The sequence below is a fragment of the Embiotoca jacksoni genome, unplaced genomic scaffold (assembly GCF_022577435.1).
Source record: "Embiotoca jacksoni isolate LCO1_2020_lvr unplaced genomic scaffold, fEmbJac1.0.p SCAF_16, whole genome shotgun sequence".
NCBI lineage: Eukaryota > Metazoa > Chordata > Actinopteri > Embiotocidae > Embiotoca > Embiotoca jacksoni.
The window spans coordinates 3,957,304-3,975,207 of NW_027185296.1; the positions used below are offsets into that span (position 1 = coordinate 3,957,304).

A 17,904-nucleotide genomic window follows, 5' to 3' on the forward strand; every position below is an offset into this window, starting at 1 on the left:
TTACTATAGATACATTTTCAATGTCAAAGTATTATTTTCAAAATAAAAGTTTATTAGATAGGAATGATTTTATTACAATTTGAACATTTAAAATTGAAAGTTTTTGTTTTTGTTTTGCAATATTAAAGCAAAACGGATTTCAATACGTCACAGTTTGTAGCAGAAGAACACATTTCTAAAGCTTTTATGTAAAATTTTGTTGTCATCTGTCAAAATCAAACATCTTTTTCCCCGATAGACAGAGTTCATAATCCCTTGTAATGTAAATCTCACAGGAGCAGATTTCTGAATGAGTGAGGCAGCATGCAGAGGTATGACATTCAAAGGCTTCAAATAACAAACCAGACACAGATCAGTGGATGTCAGACATTGTCGCGCTCACATTTTATTCGTGTTTACTGGGTGTTTGACAGGTCACTTACTCGTTACACTCAGTGCCTGTTCGGATAATGTGTGCACATTTTATTCCTCCAAAAATAATCCTTCAAAAGCAGGAAGTAGAAAAATCTGTCCCTGTGTGAATTAGTTAACAAAGACAATATAAAATGAGCAGGTTGAATATTGTTTGAAACAGTTCAAAAAAAAAATACTTATCACAAAAGTGCAGCTCTGTAGAGAAAATATGAGGTTTTGCATACAATTTGCACCCATTAGAAATATAAAAGATCTGACTGAAGCGCTAACACACCCGTACAAAAGCAGCATGCTTGCTTTTAAATAGGGTCCAATTAAAAAGTGTCCAAAGTTGTTCTTTCTTATTGCTTTGTTTTAAAAAAATAAAAATAAAAAACGAGAAACAGCACACAAAATTCAAACCATGTGATCACTAAAAGAACAAGAAAAATCAGTGTTATCTAAAAATATGACAAAGATTCCAGAGAAAACCAAATGGAAAAATCCTTTCAAACAATACAGCTAAACTACATAATAATGTGCATAATGTGACTTGATATTATGTGTTTTTTAAAGAATGGTATAAATTCATACCAAGTGTCATCTTCTGTGCGCATAACAAAGAGTAAAATATACAGTTACAAAAGCAAACTAATCCCTGGCAGTTAGAATCAAAAGGCACTTAGAAAGTACAGTAGCTCTTTAGCTGACGATCAGTAAGCTACTGTGACTGAAAGTCATTGTAATGATCCATAAAGTCAGCCTGTGTAAACACAGATACTTCATTGGATCCCATAAACTGGATGGAGAAAGCTGGTGTGCAGGTCGCCTCGACCCCAACAGCAGGGTCAGCCCTCTAACGTCTAACTGTCTGTCACCAAGTCTTGTAAGCGTTCAAAAAGACATCAAATTTGGACATGCTACCGCTGGAAGACACATGTATGTCCCCCTCCTGAGATTTGCACAAAGTGCTTAAGCTCTAATATGATGCAGAAACTGCAGTGTGCTTATCTATGCCAGTTATTAGTAACTGCTTTGTTTCCTTCTTGCGCTGGCAAAGTGCAAACAGCAGTCAACTAAAGAAGGAGCCGCAAGCAAAAGACTCATCTGTGCGTTTTCTGCTTTTTTGACCATCTGATTTAAAACATTGCACATAATAATTTAAAACTGGCTGTGAATTTTAAATTATTTTTTTTTTAAATCTTTCTGGGTCTTTACAGACAAGTTGTACAGAAAAAATATTTGTCATCTGTCGACAGTTTTATATCCGATTTCATTCTTCTAGTGTTTCCTACAGGGACCTGCATCCCGTGACGTTACAACAGAGGTCAAACCAAAACTAAGACCACCACAACTACAAAGAAATAAAAAAAAAAATTAAAAAAAAGTTTCTCTAAATGAACAAATGGACTCATTGAAACTAGATGAACAAAAGGTTCATATTACTTGGTGTATATCAACAAGAACAAAAACATGCTAAAACTTATGTAAATTCTTTTCTGTGTTTCCTTCTGAAACTTTTTTTTTTATCTTGTCAACATTTCCTCAGGCCCCAGTAAACACATGACCACACCTCAAAGCACCAACACGGCTGAGTTAAACAAGACAGAACATTGTGGAAAACATAAAACACTTGGTTCGTGAAACAAATAGGGGGTGAAAATGACTTGAGTTGTCATCTTTTCAGTTTTTCTTTAGCTGCAACAGTGACATCATGATGACGCCTCAGATGCAGCCTGTCGTTTAAAGGCCAATTCATGCTTTCCACGACTGCGTGATGAAATTCAAATTCCGCGCAGCTCTGCGTAGCTTTAAAATTGTTACCGCACAAACTGTTGGCAGTGCAAGCACAACAACGGCACATCTTTATTCTAAACAGAGGTTGCGTGTTGGAGATTTGCTCTTCTTGCCTTTATAATTCATCTTTAAAGGAATTTAAGGACACACAGATGACATTAAACTCCTGGCAAAACCAATCATACTTGAATATGCGTCACTTTCACAACCGCAGGCCTTCACATCCACTATTGTGAAGCGATAATGTGCATCACATGCAGCATTGAAAACAATGTTAATAATTGAAGTAGTTGCTGAAGGACTTTGGAGGTGCTTTGATTTATCACGACTGTGCCGTGTCTGTGTGCTGTGCTGGGGATGAAGGCAACAAACTCCAGCTTGTGTCTGCGTAGCTAGAATGATGCGTACCTAAACTGTAGTATGAATGTTCAGTGTTGACATCATTCAGCACACGCAGACGTGGAAACCGTGAATTGGGTTTAAAGTTTCAGGGGCAGTCGCTTCCATCGTAGATGATGGGCTTCTCCATGGTCAGATGGTAGAAAACCTTCTTGGAGATAAATCTGTTGAAAAAGCGGGGGGGTGGGGGGTGTTTCATCAAACGACCACAATCCTTTCAACAGAGATGCTAAGGCACTACAAAGAGCCATCTTAGCTTAAAGGCCTACTGCGCACACACATACACAGTGGGAGGAAATGGCGTTGAAGACAAAGACATTTCTGTAATTTACAAGCTTCTGCCATTAACAGGAAGAAACAGTTGCAGGACAAGGATGTTGGATGTTAAGAGCTTCCTACCGTGAAAAGGAGTTGTCAAAGACGAGCATGTAGAGGCCGGGGTGTCGGACTTTCAGTTGTCCCCGAATTGTCTCTTTGTGGGAATTGCAGCGTGTCAGAGGAATCAGGACCTGAAAGCAGAACAGAAACACTGGTCTCAAAAACAACTTAGTGTACAGGTGGCAGATTGGCCACAGAGAGTCTCCCTGATTATGGTTTATTTACAATACAGTATATCATCTATAATTCTATACAATACAATCTTTAATACTCTTTTTTTTTATGCTATTTTACATAACCATTTATGCTGAACAGCTAGATTAGTCAGTGGCATTCCAATAATGACTGTAATATCTCGTAAACTTGAAGTGTCTTCAAAAATAAACAACAGAAAATATAAGCAAGAGAGGGAGGGGCTGTTAAGTGCTGGATTTATACACCGACCTGCAGAGCCAACATCTGCAGTACTTTTACTCGGTTAGAAATGTTTGAATTATCCAGAAAAAATTTGCCGTGCTAGGGGCGCCCATGAAAGCAGACACGTCAGGCCCATTGTGTCTGGTGAAAACTTCAACCTATGAATCTTTGGCTATTTTAGTTTTGCAACAAATGAAAAGCATTTCATTCAGGCTTCTGATTTGCTTTCACTGAAACATTGCCTTCTTGGATGTAGTCAGTAGCTGAATTATGTCAACACATGCCCACACTGTTTAGGCTTCTATTCTGCACACTTCAAGGGGCCACATAAAGATAAAAAAAGAAAAAAAGAAAAAAGAAAATTTTTTTTTTTAAAAAAGCTGACAGTGTTTTTCTGGAGACATTGTTCTTCATGCATCGACATAAAACTGTACTTAACAAGCGTCTCTACCTTTGACTGTTCCACCTGAGTGTCGCTTGATTCCTGGTAAACCACACTAAAGGAGATACTCTTGGGCTCAGAGGAAAACATCCAGCTGATGCTCGGCCCACAGTCGCCCACGGCAACAGTTATTACGCTGTAACAGCTGGACTTGATGAAGAGCTCCCTGGAACCGTCACCAAACTGAGAAATATCATCAATGCTGAGCGGGACAGCCATCCTGTAAGGACAAGATGCATTAGTTCACTTAGAGACTCGTTAATCAAACATGGATGAAAGAGAGTCTATCAAAGTAATGACCCACGTGACTTCTCCTGATTTGAGAAGGTTGATCTCTGAATCCTGAACAGTGGGAACTTGCTCCTCATCAGGGGTCACATCTCCTATGCCTCTGCAGAATCCAACACAAGACACAGAACAAAATCCTTAAGGTATGAAAACATAGAAAGCAAAATGATTTCCTTCACCATTAATCACTGCAGTATCCTGATGTAGCCAACGTAGCTCTGTCTTTAAAAATGTCTTGGCATCATGACTACTATACCGTATTTAATATATATACTATTGCTGTGTTCCAAATGGCGTACTTGTGTACTAACTGCGTTCACACCGTCAAGTACAGAAACATGCAGTGCCATCTTGGATTTGTAGAGGATGTAAAATAAAATTTGAATTAAGGCGTCAGAAGAAGCTGCAGCTGTCCCTGAACGCCACACAAAAGTGTTTCTTTTGCACTTCTGCTGCTAGACAGAAGCCACCCGTGTGTTTATTGAGCGTGTAAAACAGGCCGCAAGAAGTCCTAACAACACAAGAGCACTATTTGTTAGTGTACTAAGGGAAGTATTATCATCTCATCACCCTGAGATCTGTAACTCTGCATGTTATTGGACCACGGGGTGTTTTTGCATGTTTTAGCCCATTAGCTTCATTTCTCATACATTATGCTGAACAATAACACTGATAATTACCTCGATTCTCACATCTTTGTTTCCCGAATGGTAGGGTAATGGCAAGGAAACTAGGTTTTCACAAATCAAGTACTTCTGCTGTAAATGTTTCCATACAGGATGAAAACATGAACGTTTGCTCCACATCACTAAATGTCACTGGCAGTGTTGTTTCCCTTTTGTTACAGTTCCGTTTTTTGCTTGTTAGTAAAAACAAGAGAACAACACGAATTCCAATTCATCACGTGGGATGAGGCAGAGGAACATGTGAGCAGAGTCGCCACACGGTTTGATATACCGGAGATTCTGTAAAGAATCGAGTTGGACCTACATTAGCAGGACAACCGCAGCAGTTATGGGCAATAGAAAGAACATGTAGAGGGCCTCCATTGATCTGCTGTTATTTACGTCACTGAATGACGTAGGTCACATGACATGATGTACCCTGCTAAACTGATTGGTAACACTGAATAAAAGCTGCTGGTGCTGAATGCCGTGATACCTCTGATACCATTCAGGAAACAAACCTCCTCAGAGAAATGTCACTCACATATCCAGTGCTCCTGGATGCCGTCGGTCTTGTTCTCCATCTAAGGAGCCTCCCGTGGTCTGAGAGGTGGTGTCACTGTCGTAGACGCCATTCACCTCCTCTTCTGTGATGATGTCGAAAGCACCATCCTCAGTTCTGTTACTGGGGTCTGAAACTGCGAGGAAATGGATGAATTCAGCAGAAATACTATTCAGAATAATGTAGACATTACACAGCATGTAGATTGAAGGGGGGGGAAAAAAATCTGTTCAGAAATGTATTTGTGAGACTAATCCTCAAAACAAATAGACCTAACATTATCTAGCTTTCCCTTCTATAGAATAAGAGTACAACAGCTTCTTTCTCTGAAGGGAAATGTCACCCTGTTTTTATTGTTGTGTACTGAATTGGAATTCTACAGCAAAGGTTTCTGTCCTTGTTCCTCAATAACACGAAGTCGGTCTTTTCAGTTCTGCTCGAACACTCTCAGTTGACGTAAAGCAATAGAAGCCGCGTTTTTCTTCCCAACACGCGTCTCACCTGTTACCCTGGGTGTGGGTTTATACGGAGCGGGTTCAGGAGGAGGTTGAGGTCCAGCTCCGGGTGGAGGAGGCTGCACATCTGAAGGACTCAGCTCTGCCTCTGTGAACCTCTCCAGCACGGCACTATGTTGGGTGTAGCAGTCCCTACAGCAGCGCTCCTTCTTCCCACTGTGCTTGGTCATGACAAAGTTGTTGCTGCAGTAGTAGCAGAAGATGCGACCGCAAAGCCTAAAAAAAAAAGATAAATAAATAGAAAATGATTCCACTGAACCAAACAAGAGATGCCGTCTACAGCTTGAACATCAATAAAGGTCAGTGCAGATTTGAGTGAATACAGTAGGCCCTGGCTAAAACTGAAAGCCCCATATATCCAACCCACATCCTCCCAAGTCTCTGTAGGTGCCCCATTGGCTGATGTGTGTTTGTGGATGTATACGATGAGTTGTCTTTCATCGTTTTACCTTTTTGATCTTTTTCTCCAGATTCATATCCACCCTATCTAAGGGTTTTTGCAGTGTTTTAATGTTGACACGGATGGAAGCCACAAGCCGAAACGCTTTGGTCTAGCATTGAAGTCTATCCCTCCTATATACTGCAAGTGATGCTGGAGTTTTGACCTCTGTAGAAAACCGGGAGCCCACCTGCAGTGATGTCTGCGTAGCCACCAGGTGAACTGACCCTGGCAGCCGAGACAGTGAGTGGCCTCCTTATCCACCAACCACCAGCGCTCCTCTGCTCGCAGTTTCTGCTCAAACTCCAGCGCATCCGACTTCTGCCACAGAGCATCTTTGTCCCTGATGTAACACACACACACACACACACACACACACACACACACACACACACAAAAGATACATACATTGTCGTTTAAGTGCCATTCAGTCTTAATACGTTTGGAAAATGTTTTTTCTTCACGTGGGTGGATTCCATGTAGCAATTAAAAAATATGGTCAGTTGGATGTTTAAACATGTGAAGAAAAATAAATATAGCGTTCATGTACTGGAGCACTGGAAGTATCTTACTTTCCCCAAAATGAAGGCATGCATAATCCAAGAGTACAAAAGGCAGAAATTATGTGGGCACATCCCATGGGAGTTGACTGAATCACTGTTTTTGCGTTTCATTACATACACGGTGTGAAAGCTTGCGAGGCGACAGCGGTTTGAAGAACAAAGCGGAGTTCTCTTCAACAGCGTCTCTCTACCTCACTTCACCTCTCATGTCGGGCTTCTGTGAAACACTTTCTGTGCTCTCGTTTCCATCAAAGTCTTCCTTTCTCATCTGATCTCAGAAAATTATCTCAGATTTCAAAGAAAACTTTTCCCCTCATCCTTCTGACAGTCCGAAATTTCCCCAGAAACACAAAATCAAACATCATAGGACTACTCTAACTAAAAGAACCCATTCGAACTACTAATTTTAAAAACTTTTTTTTTTTTTCCGATTTTGTCAGAGTACCATCCAAAAAAATTAAAATGGTCAGAATCCAAAGAGAAAATGAAACTTGATGCGTTTCTTCATAAAAAAAAAAATCTCTCGCCTGTTGTGACTGAAAGCCTAGCATACAGCTGTCGTAGAGAGGTCGTACCTTATGAGCTCGATGAGCCGCTCTTCAAGGTATGTCTTGGTTCTGTTGAGATCATCGATCTCTGCCATCAACTTCAGATTCTGGCTTTGTTTGTCAGCATCTGTGGTGTTCAGTTTCTGCTGCAATTCTTCACAGACGTTTTGCACAGCCAAGTGCGCTTCTTCAGCCCTAAAGAGAGCAGAAAATTAGTTGGTGTCCGTTTCTTTAATCATAAGATAAAATGTACAATTAATACTGGGAATGACCGCACTTGGATGCTGCATCTCTGAGTTGCTGAATCTTGTTTTCTTTCTCTTGAAGGGTGGCTTCTGTGTTTGTGATGTGAACGTCTTTCTCGCCAGTAAGCTGCAAATATTGCTTATTCACAACCTTCAATAAACATTTAAAAAAAAAAAAAAAAAAAAACATAAATAAAACATCCATCAGCACAAACAACTTTGACATCTTTTTTTTTAAATCACTTAAGTTCTTTACTTTATCATTTCATTCGATTTGGTGCATTTCTATATTAAAACTGGCTGATTTTCTCTTCCTCTAACATGTCAAAAATAATATTTGATAGACATCTTGCACTAGCGAGACATACATATACATACATATAGAGAGATATAAGAATAACATCAGGTGACTGCTTGTGGAATGACACTGACATACCCACAGAAACCTCCCTCAGAATCCAATTCTATATTGTTAACCCACAAAGATGTCAGAGATTTGACATCTATCCCAACTGTCTGCAATCAAACTGCTCTCGTTTGTGAAAACAGTACGACACCAAAAATAAGGATGTTGGTATGTGGTGTGTAGCTTCTTTTTTTTTTCCCCCTCACTTCTGCAAAAGATGAAGGGGTCCGTGTCTGCTCCAGCATGTATGGAAGGTACTCACAGGTATCTACAGTCTTCGTCTAATCTAACATGGATTTCTTTGAGTTAAAAGTGAGCAAATCGCAGTTTTTTTCTGAAGGTGGTGTATTTATATCCACCAGGGTGCAAAGTCGTGTGCTCCCGAGACATTATACAGATTCTGCATTTCATTCTTAAAAGACACAAACCTCTAATTCAGACACTTTGGCCTGCAGGCTGGAAACGTTGGTCAGCTCGTCCTTCAGCTGGGCTTTCACCTTGTCCAGCTGTTCACTCAAACTCTGAAAGATTTACAGCCACGCAAGCAGCCTTGAACTAAATGCTAACAAGCTGACAGCTTACAATAACAAGAGCTGACATAACCTGTGCTAATCACATATCATATTTTACCATGTTCACAAATGATTGCTCATCTGGACCATCGTTTCGTTTCTAACGTCAGTTATTCAAATTGATTGTCTTTAGTGTAATACAAGTCATGATTAACAGCTTCTGTCGGACTCACCTTGATCTGCACCTGATTAGTCATGCTCTCTGAGCTCATTTGGAACTTGACGGCCTCCATCTCCTCACGGCTGCAGTCCTTCATGCTCTGCACTTGGTTCTTGGTCTTTTCCAGGTGATCCTGAAGCTCCACGATGGCCCCAGGAAGTGTCTCCTTCTGTGTAAGCTCCTCTCTTAAACTGTTATTCTCCAGCTGCAGTCCTTCCATGCACTCTACCAGTCGCTCCGCCTCTTTCTCCAGCTCCTCAATCTTAGCGCCGTTCTCTGCCCAATGCTCTCTGGCCTCCTCCTTCTCTGCGCCGAGCCTACAGATGGTCATCCCCAGCTCTGCCATCTCAGTGTTTGCCCTGTGCAGACCCTCCCGTGTCTCGTTGTTCTCTAAAGCCAGCCTGTTGTTTTCTGCCTTGAGGATGGACAGCTGTTCTCGGAGGGCCGCTGCAGAGATCGCCACCTCGGCATGGGCAGCTACTTCTTGATCGCGTTGTACAAGGAGCACCTCTTCCTTCTTTTTGCACTCCACGAGTTCTGCAACATGCGTCTGGTTCAGAGCCTGTGTCTGGGATTTCAGCTGTTCAGTCAGATTCCTGAGCTCATTTCTTTGGGCCTCCGTCACCTCCAGCTGTGCTTGGGATTTAATCTTTTCCTCCTCAGATCTCTGCACCTGCACCCTGAGGTCCAGTACCTCTGCCTGGAACCTGGACACTTCTTTCATGCTCATCTCCAACTGGCTTTCAACCGCGGTTAGTTTGCCAGTCACTTCCTGGCTCTCTTTGGTTTGGACCGCACTCCTCTCCAGCTGAGATATCTCCATTGCTTGTTTCTCAGAGGTCACCCTTTCAATCACTTCTGTCTGTCGAACACAGGCTGCTTCTGCATCTGCTTTGGCAATCTCAAGCTCCTTCTCCATGGCCTCCAAAGCCTCCAACCTGGACTGCAAATTCACGAGGTCCTTTTCTTTGCTCTCGAGCGCGGCCTCTTTGGCTTGGACTTGTTCTTGAAGACTGGCTTCGTTCTTGCGTGAAGCCCCTAAGTTCTTCTCCAGCTCTCCGATCTGCCCGTGAACGTTCTTCAAGTCAGCCTGCATGCGGCTGAGAGAAGTTTTCACAGTGTCCTGCTCCTCTCTCAGAGTCTGGTTCTCCTGCTCCAACCGCTTAGACGTGGTCTCTGACAGCTTTGCAGCCATGGTGGCTCGCTGCAGACTCTCATCCAGCTTGCGGTTCTCTTCACGCAACCGCTTCTCTTTATCATCCACTGTCATCTTGGTATCATCCAGGTGGCCTCTGAGATGTTTCTCAGAAGCCCGTACAGCTGCTAATTCGGCCTCGAGCACCTTTCTGTTGTCTGCCATCTCCTTCATCAGCTCCTCATTCCTCTTCACTGTGGTCAGCAGCTTCTCATTTAGCTCCATTAGATTGGCGCACTGCGTCTTGTAGTCTTCTATCTTCGCGGCCTGTTCTTTGATGTTCCCCTCCAGCTCAGTAAGGCTAGTGGTCACTTTGTCCTTCTCTGTGGTCAGGATTTGGTTTTTGGCTTCTAGCTGTTGTAGTGTCTCACTACTAGTGGAGAGCTCTGCCTCTTTTCTCTTAACCTGCTCTGTAAGGGCAGTGACTTCTGCTTTTAAAGACTCTTTCAAACCACAAACTTTCTTCTGCATCTCATCTTTATCTTCTTGTGCCCTCCTCTTCACCTCTTCCACCTCTTTGTCTTTCTCCTCTAGAGATCTTTGGAGATCCTGCAGCTGCCTCAGTAGGTTGCTCGCCTCCTTCTCTCTCAGTGTCAACGACCCCTGTAGTTTGTTGAGGGCGCTGCACTGTTCCTCCACTTTAGCTTCTAACTTGGCTTTCTCCTCAGACAAGGATGCAACTAATGCTCCAAGTTTTGTCTCACCGTCCTTTACGACTGCCTCCTTGATTCTTAGCTGCTCCTCTAGCCGCTCTGACTGCCTCCTCTTGTCCTCCGCCTCAGATACAGCTTCCATCTTCCCTTTTTCTGCCTCTTTCAGCCTGTCGAGCAACTCGTGTATCTTCTGTGCTGAATCAAAGTGACTGGCCGCCTGCTGGCCCTTCTCATTCAGAACCCCATCCAACTTGGCCATGAGCTCAAGGTTCTTCCCTTCAGCAGCTGCCAGCTTTTCTTGAAGCAGGAGTTGCTGAGCCTCCCTGGCTTTTTCCCCATTTCTGAGTGCTTCCAACTCTCTGGACAGAGCAGCATCTCTCCCCTGCAGAGCCTTGAGCTCTTCCTGCAAGCCCTGTTGCTCCTCCTGGGCAGCAAGCGACACATCCAGCTGCCTCTGGAGCTGCACAACTACACCCCTGAGCTCAGCAGACTGCTCACCAAGCTGCTGCACCTTATCGAGCATCTCTCGCTGCTTCAGCTCTGACTGGTCCAGCTCCAGGCGAAGGTCTTCAACTGTGCTCGCATCTTCCACGCAGGCAGGCAGAGACTCGTTCAGGTCATTCATCAGACCCTGACCATAGTCAAGGCTGGAAGGGAACTCGGGTGCTTGCTACATGGTTGCAAGGGAAACAAGAGAAGAAGCGTAAAAATGATAGGTTTGGTTTTTGAGTTATTGTAAATAAATAAATCTGAGTCATACGTAAGTTACCTGGGAGTAGGTGCTGGCCAGGCTGTTAATACTGGAACTGCGACTGGGTGGTTTCCACATGTGGCCAGGTGAGTTAGCACTTCCCAGTGTCCTCCTGTTGATCAGAAAATAAATCCGATACAGCAATTGATGGCAAATGTCACACTGCTTGTTTTAACACCGAGCAGGTCGGAGGAAAGGCTGTGTCTGAATATATGTATGTTTTTACGTGCTCTACATGTTGTTTTCATGATTTGTCTCGGTTATTACCTTGCAAACGTTGGCCAGGAGGCATCAAGGTCATGACCTCTGGAAGCCACATCAAACTGGACATCGTTGAGCTCGTACAGGTGACTGATGATATCAACACTGAGGTGGTTCTTCAAGAAGGGACTTCTTGCATAGTACCAGTCACTGTGGGGAGAGAGAGAGAGAGAGAGAGAGATAGATGAGGCAGAGGGCAGTAGGGCCCATCAGAACCTCTACAGACAATAAGGGGATGTTTTTTTCTGAAACTTTGAAACTAATTAAAAAAAATAAAAAAAAAACAGACAACTAAACAAGAAAATACAGGAATTCCTCAAAATGAAACCACAGTGAATACTGCAGAAAGTAGTTACCTTTCTATAACACCAAAAAGCGGTTGCATTTCCCTTTAAAATAAGATTATTCCTTGTAGTTCAGTACGCACATACATTTCTGGAAAATCACTGAAAACTGAAGACTTAATAATTTCACTTCTCTTCATGTTCTACTTCTTAACGACACTACAACTACTGAAGCAGCAGTTCCATTAAACAGAAAAGGAAAATTAGGAATTCAAACCCTAAATCAAACAGAATATCAACATTTGATTTTAAAAGCGCAAATAAGCAAACAAGACTCAATGAGTGTCACCAAAATAAACCTCTTTCTGCTTCTATGGCCCCGTTACTATTCAGTTTTAAAAATATGGTAACTTCAAATCAAATCTGCTTAATTTTTCAATTATATATATTTATTCGCACTGCAATATGTTTTTTTCATATCCACATAACAATTATAGGACGTTGACAGTTTTACCTGGTGACTCTCTGGTTCATCAGGCACTGCTGCAGCGTGTCAGCCAGTCGCTGATGTACGAGGGAATAGCGAATAAATGCTCTTCCCTTCCCCAGAGACGTCTTCAGCTATCAAAGCAAAAGCAGACATTGTTTTACGCAGAGCTTTTAATCAGCATGTATTCACACTCCAGGGATATTCCACGAGTAAAAGACAAGGAGTAAAAAAAGAACAATTCATATTTCATTTACTTGTTCAACTTTTTCAAAAAGTAAATGACAATTTTATCTCAAACACAACTGTTTCTGAAGTAATGCTATGAAATATCCGATTAAAATCTGTTTTAATGGAATTTTTTTCTTCAAACAAAAATAGCCGCAAACAATAAAATCTACAGCATATTTAGTATTACAGCCACAGAGATGTGACACATTAGTACCAAGACTTGATCATGTGTCTTAGGTCTCATGTACTCAAAGCACTGATTTCTAAGTAGCAATATTAAAAGTTATGATGGCACAATGTAACCTGCTACTTGCTAATCATCTAAGGGCTCTATATGCACAGTAATCAGAACTCTATGAGTGGATTCATTATAAACAACAAAATCGCACCTCAGTGATGGATTTGACAAAGCGGATACCATCATTGGCTCCTTTGATCTTAGCCAGACAGTCAATGAAGTAATCCCAATAGTCCCTCTTTGTTCCCAGAAATGTGGTCTTCTCCTTCTGGTCAAACTGTAAATAAACACACAGTTGGAGTTAAAAAAAAACTGCTGAATGTCTTACTTTAAAAAAAAAAAATAAAACAAAAAAAAAAATATTTGAGATGTTAAGGACAAATCATATCAGTGAATCATCTATCATGCAAATTTACATCTGAAGAAGTACTGTAGGATCATTTCTGAAGATGCAATTTTCTTCTTATTTGGGAATCAAGTAGTTTAATCACATTTTCAAAAGGTCACTGAGATTCATTGGGTCTGGTGTGACAAGTTAACAAAATCCCACCTGTAGCAGATACTCCAGTTTGTAGGACAATTTGTGCAGATTGGTGCTGTCATCTGTGATTGGCTCCCCGCTCTCCTTGTACTCCTTCGCAAGCTCTGCAACAGCCTCTAAAATTCACAGAAACACAATTCAGAAATGAAGATAAGAGACAATGACAAAGTTTTCTTACACACTTATGACCCATATTAACCTTTAAAAACACACAAATATATAAGGTGGACACATGTAAAAGACACTCCTCATACAATTAATGCAAAATGTATTTAAAATAAAAGAGAAAGGAGAAGCTAGTCCTCATTCAGGTCAAGTTTTAAGGTAGGAAAGAAGCACGAAAGAAAAAAATGGCTTGTTTAGTACATTTTGGTAAAACACACAAGTAGATCTGGTGCATAAAACTCGTTCCCATTTTTTTTCCCATTGCCGCACTCTTCAAATATAGCCAGGCAGGACGTTAAAAACTTGCCTCGTATCCATCGTAAAAACTGGAAGGACACCCGTGATGGGTGCACCCTCAGCACATACTCTCTGTCTCGCTGCATGCTGACAGAGGCTTCCACCACACCCTTCCTAAACAAGCATGAGGCCAGATGCCCGTTATCCCAAATGATTTGATGGCGAGGAGAAGTCCCAGATTTCCAGGTGTAAAGATTGTACCGAGACTTCACACCGATACAGAGGTCATCAAATCCCACCTAACTCCTCTTTCTCTTCTGTTCAGTCAGACCGTGTCAGTCAACAGCTTCCTGCCGCCGCCGCATTCACACAGACACACACTCGCACACATAAAGCTGACGACGTACCATGCAGATCTCGGATAATCCTCTGGAGTTGGCTCTCCCCGACCGTAGCCCCGGCAGCCATGGCCCCACCGCTCGCTCCCTGGCAACCGCAGGTCAAAGGGTCATGTCCAGTATGCTGAATCAGAGAATCAGAATCACAGTGGAACAAAAGATCGTCACAAACGCTTCCAACATACTCTCTCGCTGCCGCAGAAGCACACATCTGATTAAGACAAATGAGCTCGAGAGTCAGTCTGACAGAAATACAACGGTGGCTCACGTATGCAGTTTTATTTGATCAGATAAAAAAAAAAAACGACATGTTTGACAGACCATTAGTGGAATCACGCTGTCCTACATGGCAAAAATGATAACAACACCTTAAACATATCACAAAAACAGACAGGGGAGGGTTAGAAAATGATCTAATGGGAATGCGAGATGTAATTATGCGTGGAAAGTGCTCCTTCAAGTCCATAAAACACCAGAAGCACTAGTTACGGCTGCCCGTGGATGACCATTAAGTTGAGTCAGCACCTCTCTGACACAGGACAACATTCACAGAGCATTACTAGTTCTCGGATATAATGTTACTTATGACAATTCATACAATAATATGTTCAATGACATTGGACTGAAACGTAAAGAATGAGGTTATATTGTAGGAGGCAACACGTCGACGGTCTGGTTTGGGTTAGTTCAGCTGACTGCTCACTAACTAGGTTAACGCGAGTCGGCTTTCAATAGTTTGAGAACAGCAGTAAACAGTATTACAACTCTACTCTACCGCCTCTGACAGCATTTATATTCCTTTTCTAAAAGCAGACGACAACAACAGACAAGAAAACGCAGCTGGCAGCTCAAGATCTTAAAAACGTACCCCGTGTTTTTGAAGGAGCTTTGTCATGTTAAACGTTTGACAGACATTTTGAAAATAACCGTGACATTAGCAGGACACGATTACTTAAAACTTCACATGTTTCTAGATAGTCTCCGGTGACAGAATAATAAGAGAAAAACGACTTTGACATACTTTTAGAGATATGACTCAAGCCCATAACCAAGTCTAGGCGTTTGTGTGTGCACACAAACTTGTTGAAAGTGCTCTGATTGACAGGAGAATATCCAATGATAAGGCGACATGCAGCCTTTTGACCAATGAACATAAGGTTAGTAGGCGGGATTCAGCACTGGGTAGTTTAGTTTCCGTTTAGTCGAGTAAACAGTGGGGTCATGTGATCAAGGACATTATTAAACGAGTGTCCTACTTTCCTTTGTGGATTTTGCAATAGGACACCATTATGAGATTTAATCACAGTAGAAATGACCTTTTTACAATTTGCAATAAAAAATAATAGAATAATCCTTTTTTTTTTATTATTTCTGAAAAGACATGTACCTCCTTGTATTGTGTTGGCAGAAAAAAAAAAAATCAAAGCATAAAAACAAAAAACGAAATGTTTTAAACATGATCATGCAACAGAGGAAACTTTGGGAATGTGGTGGGAGTGGGTCTCATGTGGGCTTTCTGACATCAATGATGTGTTCTGCGAGAATCAAGTAAGTGGGCCTTGAGGATTTTATGCCAAATAAAAAAAATATCAAGCTCAGTGGGATTTTTTTTTAAATTTAGGTATTCTGAATTTTTAAGTACTTTCTTTGTGAAATTATTATTGGAGTGTTATTGTATTCTCCTTAACTATCAAGTCAGTCTTGTGTCCTGTTTGATTTTATAATGAGAAAGTTGGCAGATTTAGTTCAATAGATATGTGGGCCATTAACCGCAGGTTCAGCAGAACTGAGGGCGTATGTTCTGGTCACAGAAGTAGGAATGGGAACAGAAAAGGTAATCTGTCATGACATTATTAAAGCTATACCCTTCTGAGTTCTCTTTTTAGTGCACAGAAGGAATCACAGCCAGCGTGTCAGTCTCATCGGGCAAGAGGTAAGTAATTTGGTGCTTTACAAGGAGATCCAGCGTAACATGTTGTGAAATTCACACAATAATGCTGCACTTCTTTTTACAGTTTAACAGCAATGGATGACTATTTAAACGACAGCCAATATGATACTGACTATGAGGATGAAGTCTGTGAAAAGGAAGAACTGGTCCAATTTGGATCCATTGTCATTCCAGTTATCCTCTCTGTTGTGATCGTGCTGAGCCTGACAGGAAACATCCTTGTCCTAATAATCCTGGCTGGGTATGAAAACCTCAAATCTCTCACCAACATTTTCATCCTCAACCTGGCCATCTCTGACCTCGTCTTCACCACCGGTCTGCCCTTTTGGGCCATTTACCACATCTGGGGATGGGTGTTTTCAGACACCCTCTGTAAAGTTGTGTCATATGTGTTTTACACTGGGTTTTACAGCAGCATCCTCTTCCTGACCGCCATGACCATCTACAGGTATCTGGCTGTGGTGCACCCTCTCTCTGATGTGAGCAAACAGAGATTCATCACCGGCGTTTTTGTGTCTGTCCTAATATGGATAATCAGCATTGCAGCAGCGATGCCCTCCCTGTTCTACACTTCCCTCGTGGAGATCCACCAAAAGGGGAAACACACCGTGGGCTGTGAATACAGTCTTCGCAAATGGAAAACAATAGCTGTCTCCCAGCAGAATGTTTTCTTCTTGATTACTTTTGTGGTGATGGCTTTTTGCTACATTCAAATACTCGGGAGGATCACAAGAGCCAGATCACATACAAAGAACAGAGCAGTCAAGTTAGTGTTCTCTATCGTGGCTGTGTTCTTCATCGGCTGGGTGCCATACAATGTGACCATCTTTTTGAAGCTTTTGGGTGACAATTTGGTTGAACCGTTTAATGACTGCAAAGCAAGTATCCATCTTGACTACGCAGACTATGTGTGCCGACTCATCGCTTTCTCTCACTGCTGCTTGAACCCTGTTTTCTATGCATTAGTCGGTGTGAAGTTTAGGAGACATTTAAAGTCAATGCTGCATCGAATGTTCACACGGCAAAGTCCAGTCCAGGAGCAGCAGGTTAGAATGAAAAACTTCATCTCACAAGGATCAATGTACTAGCTGCTATAATTGATCATTTTCTCGCATGTGCTGCTGCCACTGATTTAAAAAATAAGTCAAGCATGCATTTATAAATCAATTTAATCTCTACAAAGAGCACAAACTGGCTAATAGGTTATGATTTCAAGCATGCTGCAATTTTCTTAAGTCTGACTTTTGCTGTATATTATTGCATGTGTGTGTCTGTTTTTAGTCTTAGTCATAATATGACTGAAATTGTTACATAAATTAATTTGATGCTGGAGGGTCATGTAAAAATATATCTAGTCAGAGTGGAAGGAGAGCCACTTCAACAAATGTCTTGACTGCCAAATGAGATGTTTAATTACAATAGTAGAGTAAGTTTTCTCTTACTGCTGTAATCATTATTTTTTTTTTCCTGTAATCTTTGTACAGTTTGTCATTGTATAGAACAGATCTTGCAGTATAATCATACAGTGGGTTTGTTAACAAGCCTTTTTTTTTTAATGCTGGCAGCTTGTATATTGACATAGTTTAATCTGTTTCAAGATGTTTATAATACTCAATAATACTCTTCTCTGAATAATAATTTGTGTCTGGAGAATTTAATTTATCTTGAAAAAAAAAAACTTTAAATCACAAATCATGATTGTATATGTGGGCCACTTAAAACC

The 17,904-nt window shown here is 41.5% G+C and overlaps 2 protein-coding genes across 4 annotated transcripts; one reads left to right on the forward strand and one right to left on the reverse strand.

Moving 5' to 3' along the window:
• Positions 1 to 355: 355 nt before the first annotated feature.
• On the reverse strand, positions 356 to 15,303 carry fyco1a (FYVE and coiled-coil domain autophagy adaptor 1a). Of its 3 annotated transcripts, none has more exons than XM_069150301.1 (18): positions 15,252 to 15,303; positions 14,240 to 14,354; positions 13,440 to 13,546; positions 13,041 to 13,166; positions 12,448 to 12,554; positions 11,656 to 11,799; positions 11,407 to 11,500; positions 8,803 to 11,307; positions 8,486 to 8,578; positions 7,684 to 7,802; positions 7,434 to 7,601; positions 6,486 to 6,638; positions 5,843 to 6,072; positions 5,324 to 5,477; positions 4,131 to 4,217; positions 3,836 to 4,046; positions 2,989 to 3,098; positions 356 to 2,753 (listed from the first exon to the last, which is right to left on the reverse strand). In XM_069150301.1, exons 2-18 carry the CDS (start codon positions 14,298 to 14,300, stop codon positions 2,678 to 2,680), a joined length of 4,545 nt encoding a protein of 1,514 aa, XP_069006402.1. In that variant the 5' UTR covers positions 14,301 to 14,354; positions 15,252 to 15,303; the 3' UTR covers positions 356 to 2,677. The 3 variants fall into 3 exon arrangements, with proteins under 3 accessions (XP_069006402.1, XP_069006401.1, XP_069006403.1); XM_069150300.1 differs by lacking the exon at positions 15,252 to 15,303 and adding an exon at positions 15,099 to 15,220; XM_069150302.1 differs by lacking the exons at positions 8,486 to 8,578; positions 15,252 to 15,303 and adding an exon at positions 15,099 to 15,221.
• An 829-nt stretch (positions 15,304 to 16,132) lies between these two features.
• xcr1a.1 (chemokine (C motif) receptor 1a, duplicate 1) lies at positions 16,133 to 17,819 on the forward strand. The gene is made up of 2 exons (XM_069150346.1): positions 16,133 to 16,163; positions 16,246 to 17,819. The coding sequence occupies exon 2, from the start codon at positions 16,256 to 16,258 to the stop codon at positions 17,267 to 17,269; it is 1,014 nt and encodes a 337-aa protein (XP_069006447.1). The 5' UTR covers positions 16,133 to 16,163; positions 16,246 to 16,255; the 3' UTR covers positions 17,270 to 17,819.
• The last annotated feature ends 85 nt before the right edge of the window (positions 17,820 to 17,904 follow it).

Excerpts from the sequence above, each read along its gene's own strand:
- fyco1a (XM_069150300.1), bottom strand. The coding sequence starts at position 15,125 with ATGACAAAGCTCCTTCAAAAACACGGG. Across the intron at positions 11,501-11,655 it reads TCCTGGCCAACGTTTGCAAG|GAGGACACTGGGAAGTGCTA; the intron begins GTAATAACCGAG and ends TCTGATCAACAG. Across the intron at positions 4,218-5,323 it reads CATCCAGGAGCACTGGATAT|AGGCATAGGAGATGTGACCC; the intron begins GTGAGTGACATT and ends TGGATTCTGCAG.
- xcr1a.1 (XM_069150346.1), top strand. The coding sequence starts at position 16,256 with ATGGATGACTATTTAAACGACAGCCAATATGATACTGACTATGAGGAT.